This window comes from Spinacia oleracea, chromosome 4, assembly GCF_020520425.1.
Source record: "Spinacia oleracea cultivar Varoflay chromosome 4, BTI_SOV_V1, whole genome shotgun sequence".
In the NCBI taxonomy this organism is placed as follows: domain Eukaryota; kingdom Viridiplantae; phylum Streptophyta; class Magnoliopsida; order Caryophyllales; family Amaranthaceae; genus Spinacia; species Spinacia oleracea.
The window spans coordinates 150,482,226-150,494,088 of record NC_079490.1 but is presented as its reverse complement, the minus strand read 5'-3'; the positions used below and the strand labels follow the sequence as shown (position 1 = coordinate 150,494,088).

Below are 11,863 nucleotides of genomic sequence, written 5' to 3'. Positions count from 1 at the left end.
ATTTTGTATAGGATGAACAACTATTGCTCAAAACCAAGACAATTGGGTTAACGGTTTTTTGTTTGGATTTGGAAAAATCACAACATAACGCTTGACTTGAAAATGAAAATGAAAATGAAATTTTGCTCTTTGTCTGAAACAACATTGCAATTTGCAATTCCGTCAACGGTCATGATAGATTCTTAGGCTTTTTGGTCAACTGTTGAGGGTGGTGAAGTAGATGTTCAACAGTGTTATGAATTAAACACAACTTAGTTAAGTTGACAAGAATACGAAACGGACTTGGAGTCAAATATAAGCGGGTTTCTAGTTTAGCCCTATAAAAAGGGGTTTAGGCCTAGTTATAAAATAAGAGGGAAAAATACATTGGTGAGATAAATCATCAATTGAGGAGTTATTGTATTATTATGTAGGAACTTATAATACGATAATATTTGAGGGGAGAAAATCTAAATTTCTTCACAAACACTTGTGTCTTTTATTATTATTTTTGCTATTTGTTCTATATTATATTTGCAGAGTTTGTTCCCAATCGTTCGTGGCACGCGTTTGATTATAACAAACAACTAATAAAAATGTAGTTGCTCTCTGGATTAACATTAATTGTATTACATTGTTATGTTATAAACGTTAGCGCGCTACTCAGGCTAGTTTAATGCTAAAGCTTTTTAGAGTATAAGAAAAAGATAAGATGAAAATACAAGGGACAAAGATAGAAAGCAATCCATTCTGTAATCTATATGTATGCCAATAAAAGGCACTTAATTAGGCTCCACAAACATGTACAACCTTCTACTCCCACTTCGTTGAAGATGTCCTGTCAAATTGTCAAAAGCTAAATCTCCACCCTCCGGTTCTTTGGATGTCAAAGTCATACATGTTACTCGGACTCGGGTACTCATATCGGACACAAGTACGTGTTTGATTGTCCGACTTTGCTATTTTGTAAAAAGTTCCATGATTGTAGCTCAATATAAAATGTTTAAATATTTCACACCCATGTCAGGTTGTGGATAATCCGACACCTGTATTTAACATGAAATGAAGAGTATGAATAACCTAAGTTGTTAAAATATGAGTTAGTGTAGAACATAAAGCGGAGTAGAACAAGAAGATGATAGAAGCAGCTAAGAGATAATTAAAAACTAAGAAAACATTTGCGTCCCACATCGGCCGTGGATAAATGGTATGAGCTGGTGGGTTGTTTATAAGGAAAAGGTTGGGTATTGGTAAAAGTATGATCCTTCAGGCAGATAATGGGAAATGAGGAGTGGTCATTTTTCGCTAATTTTGCGAAATGGGTGTCCAGCCCAAGCCTGTTACGACAATATGGGCATCCCAATTTATACCATCTGATCCCTGTTCTTGAAGATCGCCAACAGTTTTCCAAAAACTAATTCATTATTTTTTAACTAGTGTGTGCCCGTGCATTAGCACGGGTAATGATAAAACAAAAATTAAATAGAAATCTACAGAAAATTTATTGTTTAATTGAATAAAGTACAAATAAAAGTGTATGTGGGGATTGAAAAGTGGAAAAGTGGAGAATGTGTAAGTAAAAGTAATTATGATTTATAGAAAAGTGGGAAAAGTGTATGAAAAAGTGTGAAAAGTGTATGGAAAAGTGGGAAAAGTACATGTTCAAAAATAGAAGTGTGACACTTATAAGGGAACACTAAAAATGGAAATATGACACTTATTTATGAACGGAGGGAGTACTTAATATTTTACCAAAAAAAATATCAAATATAAAGTTTTGGCCCGTACAATTTATTTTAATAGAAAAATTCAAAAATCTAATATCATTAAGATTTAAGAAACTAATTTACAATTGCGAAAAAAGAAAAAAAACAATTTAGGTGACTTCCTTTTCTAAATGATTTCCGGGTAAAAGGTTAGATATCGAAATTCTTGAAATAAACATCATCTTACTTTTATTCCAAATCTATCGTCTATGAAGTATGTTAGAAAGAAAAGCGGTTTATTTATTATCCGTCAATATGAAACCGTCAAATAAATTAGCGATTATTTAAGATAAACCATATTAATTGGGGCAGTATCCTACTTAATGAACCGCTTACTCTGTTGGCAGTTTTATACAAATAATTTTCTACCATTTTGTTGCTACTCGAAACCCATAGAAAGTCAATTCCAATTCAACCAAAACTGAAGAGTTCCGCTTTAGTGGTTCTTGTCTAGTGTTACCCACCCATTCACTACCCTTACCACCCATCGCAACGTCCATCCCCGTCGTCAACTCTACCACATAATTAACAACACTAAACTAAACATAGAAAAGGAAAATTTACTATAGTCTTCACATGCATCATCATGACCGAAATGGAATTTGCAGCCAATCCCATCAAAATCTAAATAAAAGTAAATCATCAAATTTGAAAATTGTAGATAAAGAACCCAATAAATCGGAAAATAGATAAGTAATGCAAGCCACACTAAACAACAAAATGACATCGTACAAAAGCAAGAGTAACAACCGATCTTACGATTTAAGTAAGCACCTAGCCGCAATGCAGTACATTAGATGATAAGACTACAACTACATGAGTAAATCAACAAAGCCATTGTAAAGGAAAAGAAAACATACTTTTCGAACGTATGATTATTTGTTTGAGTTGCTACAGGCACACTGGTGAGTATGTAATACCTTCATCAGAAACTTCCTTCAGGGACTTATAGGGTCTAAAATGTCTCACACTAACATTCGACATTTTCCGGCACTATCGATGTTCGAAGAATCTTCCACCCATATAAATTTCCTTCTACTGAATCGAGATCACACCATATAATCCCTTTCACCTTTCCTGCTAATACATAATAATTCATATTCATTCACCAAATCACTAAAAAAATATAAGCTACTTGAAACAGATTACTCAAAAAATTTAATTACCAAAAAGATTATCAATTACCCACTTCTACAATTTACATCACGTTCTAGAACTCAAATCACATGCATAAACCAGTGTTTAAATTTTGCTAGAATCAACAATAGATGGATCAATACAAAGACATTTAACAACATGCACTTCAAAACTCAATACTTAACATAATTATGGTTTTATTAATTGGTAAATTTTCTTTCATTTCTCTCCGTGATCATTTTCTCTATAGAAAAAACCAAAGTCAATTACATAAAATCCAAACATGCACTAAATCATTTTCCCTCATAAATAAGTGATAAAATTAAAATAGAACTACTGCATAATAGAAGCTAGGAGAGTAGGGAGAAATACAATTTAGTGTACCAAGCTAATATTTATGCTTACTGGAAGAGATTGATGTCACTATGATGCCAATGTTGGTGGTTGCGTTGCCTACTTGCCTAGTTCTTCCAACAAACTAAATAACTACATACATGTATACAAATATATAATAGTAATTTAACATAAATACGCAGCAAAAAACCATAAATTGAAAAAATTAAATTACTTCTTATATAAAATAGACTGAAAATAATGATAAAAACCTTGAATAACAAACCAATCGATCCCCTCCGCCATGGAACCTTGTCGATGAAGCCTCCCATGGTCGGTAACTGTGAAGTGTATGTGATGGAGAATGATGAGTATCGACATTTTAATTTTATATAGGATAAGTATTAATTTTATATGGGATAAGTATTAAGAAGAGAAATTTCCTCAAAGAAAAGTATTAATAGGAGAAAAAGACATTTAATTTGAGTCAAACATACTCCGTGTGTGATTAATAGGAGGGAGTAAGTTTTTCTTTAATCTTATTATGAAGTATGAAAATGGGTGGCAGTTAATGAATTGAGGTAGTTTTTTTTTTCCCCCTAGTTAACTCCCTAATTTTGAACGAAAATGCTGTATGATTTTTATTAATTTAAAATTTTAAAAAAAGTGAGAACTGGTTTTTAGAGTGAGTCAATAAAATTACTGGATTTGAGTTTTGGAGGCCTCACATACTCCAGTGACTTTTTTATTATTATATAGGATATAGGATTTGAAATGCCTTTGAGGCTTATTCAGACGTAAATAGAAAAAAACGTGGCTGTTTCACTGCAAATTGTTTGGTTGACAGGCATAACTTAAAAAATATACAAATTGGTTACAACCTTGTATGTCAAGGGTATTGATTAGAAAAAGAATTTTTTCCATAAGTTTCAATCAATCCTTTGGTAATTAGATAAAAGATGTCAATCAAAAACGAATTCGAACTAGTTTGAAGACCTACCAGATGTCATAACAAAATTCCATTTTACAAGAGACGTGATAAAAAAAAAAGAATATATGCAGATCATTTTCATCTTTTCTAAGTGACCATATTCTTGATGATGTTCATGCAAACCTAACAAAATCTGCATGTCTATATTACTATATTAATGCCAGTCATTTGCAACTTCTCTGGCAACATAACAAAAACAAAAAAGTGCAGCAGAGTTTCTTGTTTGATTAGTTTGAAATGGCATCCTGCAGACCAGTAGTATATGACAAAAACTCCTACTATAGCAGTGAGCAAGCACAAATAAAGCAGCATGGTGTGTCGGTTTATAAGCATGAAGAAGTTTTGGTTGCAGGCGCGCCAAAGCATCATCATGAGCATGAGCATGGTATAATTAGTAAGATCACTGGGATGTTCCATAAGAAGAAGAAGAACCGAGAGGGGCGGCTTTGCCATGATGGCAGCAGTAGCAGTGACAGTGATCATGATGGCTGTGAGCCTAGGATGGCTATAGCTAGGAAGGTCTGTATTTTTTAATTTTATCCTTTTGTGCATGTTTTTTTCTTTTCAAAATTGATTTCTTTTAGAAATTATAAGCTTCTGTTATTGTGCATATTTGATTTGTGCAGAGGTGTGACTGAATTCCTTGGAAATCGGAACTCAAGTCTATTTACTTATAACTTATAGCTTGCAATCCTATTCCAGTATTCCTGCGTGGTGTGTGTAATATACTAATATGTAATGTAACATGAAATATATGTAGTAGCTATTTCTCCTAAGAATAAAGGAAACACAAGTCTGTATTACTACATTATGTGTGCTACTCGTATAAAAATACTATATTTGTATTATACACGAGATAGTAATCGAATCAAATGATCTACTCCAGGGAGAGTGGATTAGACTTCCACATGACTCATATCTTATGGTTTGTATCACAAACAAAATTTGTCTAATTTACTGTTTTGTGAGTTGATTTCTTGAATCTTCAGGATGAAAGTTACTGCGTTTAAATCAAATGCGTATATGGTTCAGGCTAGGCCCCTACTCCGGCCTCATTCACCAAGTAATAACATGATTACACCAAGTCATTATAATACTGTATAAGCACACCTCATTTACAAGACTATAACTGTAATGTGTAGATAAAAGTTGTGCACTCAGGAGTAGAGTTTGATACATACAGAATATAACAAAGTCCCAAAGGACCCAAAGTTGTGCACTCAGGACTCAGGAGTAGAGTAGAAAGAATGAGCATTTTAGGAGTGGAATTAGTGGAAGAGAATCAGCATGGACTGCAAGCTAGCTTTTCCAGTATGGTCCGCCAATACGTTTATATTCTGTCATCAAGTTATTTATGCTTTGTCAGATGTCATATTTCACAAATCACAAATCACAAATCACAAATCACAAATCACAAATCACAAATCCAAATAAAGAAAGCAATAATGTAGATACCCTGAACCATCAATAGGACCGAACAAATTCTCATTTTTGGCATCAACACAAACGAACAGAATACAGGTGCTGATGCGCAACCAAAGCATGGTAGTTCATCTGTCGGTATTTGGTAGGACGGCCATAGGAGTTTGACATCCAAATAAAGTTTTACTTTCACTGTGAAAGCCACATTATATAGTAGCCTTCACCACATAGATAAAAGATTATGTTTTATTAATAAGGAGACGAAATCAATATTCCTTAACTTATCATGTTTAAGACGTTTTCAACTGCTAATACCTACAAAATCCATTTTTCCTGTTAATAACTGATAGAAAAAAAAATACTGTTTTACTTGTATAATTACGCTGCAGGATACTCTGATTTCTGTATAAAATGGAAGTATGATTTTATTTCATAGCGAAAATGTACACAATCAAAGAGTTAGCCTACTTGATTGTGCTGCAGGCCTAACTTGTGACCCCAAGCTACGGTAACTTGAAACCCAATGTTACCATATATATATATTGGAGAAATAGTAGAGAAATACTAATTTATAAGCTTGAGGGCATGCTTAGATTGAGAGTAATGTATTAAAGGGGTAATAAAAGTCAAACTAAGCTAATTGAAGATGATGACGAGGGGATGAAATGGTGGCAAAGGGAACAAGCTAGTGTTGGGAAGAAGAAAATAAAAGAAAAGGGGAACAAATACCATTGCTAGTTAGTTTTAGTGTAGATCCTTTTTTTGGATTGTTCTACTTCTATCACACACTATCAAATGGTCATTGCCTTTGATGAACCAAAAAAGCTCATGGCCACTCAATTTAAAATTCAATCAATTTATATTAGTATGAATAAAGACACAAGTGACTAGAAGAAACTTTAAATTGATATGGTCAAATATATGATTCTCTTAAAACAATATATTCAACATTTTATAGAATGTTAATTTAATATTGAAAGAGAACATAAGCCTAACAAAAGAATATGTACTACCATTAATCACATTTTTATGAAGTAAAAGATTAAAAAATGCAATAGTGGAAGCAAAAGAAAAATAGCCACCAAGAAATAACAAGTATAAAAACCATGTTAACTTGCTCTCTTATCCTCCGTAGAAAATAATTCCATTTCAGTTACTAAAAAAAACAAAAATGGGTACAATGCAAATGTGCAAGCCTGGTCAAGTTAATTGTGATGAAACTAAACACTCAAAAAAGCACCATTTCCACTTCTGGCAGAAGCAATTGCAAGGAAATGAGCAGCAAGCAATTAAGAAGCAACAAGCCGATATAGGACAACCTAATAAGCAATATGGGACTAATAATGAACACAAAAATGGTGGCAACAAGCAGCATCACGAGGCGGTTATTATTCAACCTCGTGGTCAGAAACTAAGACAGTGCTTTGGCCATGGAGGCGGCCTTGCTGGTTCAGATATCGATGAGGAAACAGAGACTATTGTTATAGAGAGGAGGATCAAAGAGAGGATTGTTATAAGCCATGCTAAGAAGACTCATGATCATAAGGAAGGAGTCAAGCATTTGGATGTATGATTTCTTTTACTCAACTTCAATTCATCATTTTTCTTTTAATTCTAAAGTTTGTAGGAAATATTAGATTTAATTTCTAAGCTAACTAATTAACGATTTGATATTTTTATGTGCAGAGATGCTAAATCAGCTAATATATGAATTGAAGCTGCTCAGGGTTGAAATCTCGCTGTTACAAATAAAATAATACAGTTATTTATGCTTTTTCTTTTTGGTAGTAATGTTTGCACTTACTTTAGCACTTCCTATCACTAGCTATTTTATTATGGGGAAATGATTTTGGCACATCAAAATTTAATTTCGGTATACTCATTCTGAGAGACTGAGAGCATACTTTTGTATGGTGTTCTCAGCTCACATGATCCAAGGTGTGCCAAAATTAATAAATGGCGTGCCAAAATCAATTAATTTCCGCTACTATCTACGAGATGTGAATAAGTTTGGATGGTGCTTGTGAATTACACTCATGACAAATTTTTTAAGTCCGCTAGCTATCATTGTCCTTGTATGCCAAGGGTATTTTGATGTAAGTTCTTCGTTGTGTTATTTTGTTGAAGTTATTGTTGCTATGTACGTAATAGTTTTTATATTCGACCCCTCATAATTTAGAACAAACAATATTTATTTGCCCATATGCTTGAATCGTGTGTGCATATATACTTAAAATACCTTTGATTGTACTATCGAGTAACTAGAAAGATACAATCGGATGTACGATGAAGATTCTCACATAGTGATAGCATATGCGAAGTTTATAGCTCAGTCATTTTTATTCTTTGCTCTCACTTAATTATTTTAGTTTTGGCCAACAAATCAAATCTTGTACGTTGGTAGTTTGGGTTAACTCGGATTTCAGTCATTTTTATTCTTTGCTCTCACTTAATTATTTTTGTTTTGGCCAACCAACCAAGTCTTATGTTATAGTGTGGGTTAACCCGGATTATAATTTTCATGAGACGCTTAGAGCTCTATTATGTTTAGAAAACTAGAACTAAGTGTCCTAAATATGTCATATCTCTATCATAACTCTAACACATTAACACCACCGTTTTTGCTTTAGGTCTTCTGTGAAACTATTTATTTTGGTTTACGCTAATTATTGAGATAAAAACAAGGAAATTAATTATTGGGCTAACAGATATTTTTTAAAAATAAATAAATTGACAACTGGGACCATTGAAGAGATAACAATAAATAATAAATAATCATTAGAGACAACTTAAATCTATGACAACCAAAGTAAAACGATAATAAGAAAGCAAATATGGGATTAAAACAAGCTGGAAAGTAAAGTAATTATTGTCCTATTAATGAATAGAGAATTAAAACTGCATGTGGTGGATGAGATCAACAGAGTTAGTAGCAAGTTCAACAAGAGGCTCCATAATATCCTCAACCCTTATCAAAAGAACATCTCTAGCCTTAGCAAGATGCATATTATTAACGCATCTGTTAGCAACATCTTGAACATTCTTAACATTGTTCTCCAAGCTTACCCTCTTGGACTGCTTATCACTCTTGGTTCCACCACCCAAGTGTTGGCTTTCTTCCATTGCACGGTTCAACGTAAGGATGGAGTCAGCTATCATGGTCCCACATTCGTTCAAGGCGGCAACTTCACGAGTCCAAAGTTTAGGCTTTTTAGCTTGGTTTTCGAGTTTACTTGAAACGGTTTGAACCTCGGCTATGGTTGCCATGATGGCAAGACGGGTGGACTTTTTAGGGTGACTGTTGATGCGTGCAGCTTGATGAAGGAGTGTATCTAAGCATACATCAATGTATGTGGCGTCTTCGCAAGTTTTTCTGACGAAAGATTCAGCAACTGAGTCGCTTGCATAGGCGCAATTACAAGCTGAGAAAAGGAGAACGACACCTAAAACAGAGACCAGGGTGGTGAATTCACGAGCCATTGCTATTGCTATTGCTATTTCTATTGCTATTTCTATTGCTATTTCTGGTGTGTTTGAGCTTTGATGGATGGCTGAGAATACAGAGACCTGACATTAACCATATATATAGTTTTTTTTAGATAGATGGTTGATTTAATTCATACGGTATTCGTGTATGCCTACAACTCTAACAATATACAAGTGTAATCGAAGTGCTATTGCTATATTTTAAGTTTTTTAATCTGTGTAAAATTGTACTTCGTATCTTTTTTTTTTTTTTGGTAAGCAAAGCTTGCAGGGAGAATAGATTGACTTAAAGTCTAACGCCTTTGTTAGTTGTTTGTATTACGCTTAACTGTTTTATGACCCATTATCACTCTCATAGTTTTCTCTCTTAAGAGATACAAGTGTAATGGAATTGCTATATTTAAAGTTATATTATGTGTAAAATTATACTTCGTGTCTTTTTTTGTATGCATAGCACTATAGCAGATTAGCAGGTAGGGAGAATAGATTGGCCTAAACTTAAAGTCTTAATCTTTGTAGATATACACTCCGTATCAAACTATTAATCATCAATCGGTTGTTTTAATTGGGCAATTCACAGATGAGGAGCTTTTGGGCTTAATATAATACGGACCAAGGTGTATCAATGACACGAGATCTCTCTACTTATGGACCCATTTATGAGCGCAACTTCAATCGCTAACTGCTGTACCCGGGTACAGCCAGCTCTGGCTGTACCCAAAAACGACGCGCTCATATTGTTTGTTCATTCTTGTCGACTGTTTGTTCTTTTTTATTGTACTGCTTGTTCATTCTTATTGTACTGTTTGTTCTTTCTTGTTGTACTGTTTGTTCTTTCATGCTGTTTTTTAAATTCATCATCAAATTTTCATAATTGTTGTATTTTTTGTTCTTTCTTCTGGAATTTTATGTTCTTTTTTATATTGTTTGTTCTTTCTTGTTTATTTGTTTGTTTATAATAATCATATGGTTAATGTTCATAATTAAACTCTTCATTAATCTTTTATTTTTTCTTTTTGTATTGTTTGTTCTTTCTTGTTGTATTGTTTGTTCTTTCTTGTTGTTTTTTAAATTCATTCATCAAACTTATTGTTGTATTGTTTGTTCTTTCATGTTGGCTTTAAAATTCATCATAAAATTGTTCATAATTGTTGTATTGTTTGTTCTTTCATGTTAATTTTTGTACCAGTATATTAATGTTCATTTTAAACAACACCAAACGACATCATTTTGGATGGGGTACAACCAGCTTTGGCTGTACCCGAGTATAGCCAAAAATTTGCGGCGCCACTTACCCCAAATATTAACAAAGTGAAATTTCTCGAATATTCACACAGACAAAATTTATATCTTTATAAAATCAACTTTTTATAAATTTTGCTAATAGACAATTAGAGATATTACTGGTTAAACTCTATATCTAACTAATCTCTATTCGGACTTGAATTCTTTTCAAATCAAATCAAATTCACTTTCTATTGAGTTATCACATAATTATATATTAGAGCGATAATTCGAATTCCTACTTTTCAGGAAGTTGTTATAACAACTTGTACTACTTATACATTATTGTAATTATGGTAAGCTGACGAAATCAGTTTAATGGGCAATAATATGCTATCTCTCTCCTCTATTATCTTCTCTTTCTCCCTCTGAAACTTCCAGGTATAGCTTTTTATGGTATCAAAGCTTTGGTTTACTACAATTCTCCCGCCATTTGCTGTTCTTCAATCAAGTTCAGCTTCTCCTTCAATTGATTTCTTGATTTTCGTCCAAATACCTCTGTTCTTACTTCTGAAAATCAGACATTTGCGATCGCATTTTCTTATTGATTTTTTTTTGGTTCTCTTGATAATTCTCGAATTCTTTCTTCAATTAGCTATAAGTTCTAGCTGATTCTTCAAATATCAAAGACAAATGGTGAATGATACCGGGAACTCGACTATGCAGAATAATTTGGTTATCAACTATAACGATCCATATTTTTTGACTACTCCTTTTGTCAATACTATCTTCAATGGTTCCAATTTTGTGAATTGGAGTAGAGCTATTCGCATGTCTCGCATTGCGTGCAACAAATTAGGGTTCGACGACGGTACTTTGGCGAAACCGGCTGTCGTCTGCGGAAGTGCTGATTATCAGAAGTTGATTAGGAATGACTATGTAGTCATGAATTGGTTGACTAATTCAATTGACAAGTTAATTTCTGAGAATTTGATTTTCAGTGATTCTTCCCATCAGTTGTGGACTGAAATAGTTGAAAGGTTTGGCAAGACTAATGTTCTTCAGCTATATGATTTACAAAGACAATTGATGTTATTGAACAATGTAATTCTTCAATCTCTGAATACTATGGAAAAATGAAGCGTGTTTGAGATGAATTGCAAATTCTGGATGGTTTTCCGGATTGTTCATGTGGTATCATGAAGAATTGTAGTTGTGGTATCCTTAAAAATCTTATTGAGGTTGATCAGAGGATGAAGCTCATCCAATTTCTTTCTCGCCTCAATAAGGACTATGATCAGGCAAAGGTGAATTTGCTTAGTGCTGATCCTTTACCAACTGTCAATTGTGCATACCATACCTTGCAGCAAATTGAAAGGCAAAACATGAATGGAGTGAATAGTTTTCTTGGAGATTCTAATGCAATGCAAGCTCAAACTACTAGGTTTAATATGCATAAACCTTCGTTTCAATCTTCTGGCAAAAAAGATTTTAAGAGGCTCAAGTCTGATTTTATTTGCAAGCA

General features: G+C 33.4%; 1 protein-coding gene, 2 long non-coding RNA genes and 1 other non-coding gene across 5 annotated transcripts; 2 read left to right on the top strand and 2 right to left on the bottom strand.

The window, feature by feature from the left end:
- Positions 1-587: 587 nt before the first annotated feature.
- LOC110783596 (uncharacterized) lies at positions 588-4,204 on the bottom strand. 2 transcript variants are annotated; one of them, XR_008919719.1, is made up of 3 exons: positions 3,288-4,204; positions 2,606-2,822; positions 588-1,025 (listed from the first exon to the last, which is right to left on the bottom strand). It is a non-coding gene; the product is annotated as an uncharacterized lncRNA (long non-coding RNA). The 2 variants fall into 2 exon arrangements; XR_002532109.2 differs by having other exon boundaries at positions 3,488-4,195.
- Positions 1,259-1,360, top strand: LOC130460499 (small nucleolar RNA Z279/snoR105/snoR108). Its single transcript, XR_008920356.1, has one exon. It is a non-coding gene; the product is annotated as a small nucleolar RNA Z279/snoR105/snoR108 (small nucleolar RNA).
- A 740-nt stretch (positions 4,205-4,944) lies between the features above and the next one.
- LOC130459954 (uncharacterized) lies at positions 4,945-6,494 on the bottom strand. Its single transcript, XR_008919720.1, has 2 exons — positions 5,662-6,494; positions 4,945-5,543 (listed from the first exon to the last, which is right to left on the bottom strand). It is a non-coding gene; the product is annotated as an uncharacterized lncRNA (long non-coding RNA).
- Positions 6,495-6,741: 247 nt separating this feature from the next.
- On the top strand, positions 6,742-7,767 carry LOC110783597 (uncharacterized). The gene is made up of 2 exons (XM_021987947.2): positions 6,742-7,195; positions 7,315-7,767. Exons 1-2 carry the CDS (start codon positions 6,800-6,802, stop codon positions 7,321-7,323), a joined length of 405 nt encoding a protein of 134 aa, XP_021843639.1. The 5' UTR covers positions 6,742-6,799; the 3' UTR covers positions 7,324-7,767.
- The last annotated feature ends 4,096 nt before the right edge of the window (positions 7,768-11,863 follow it).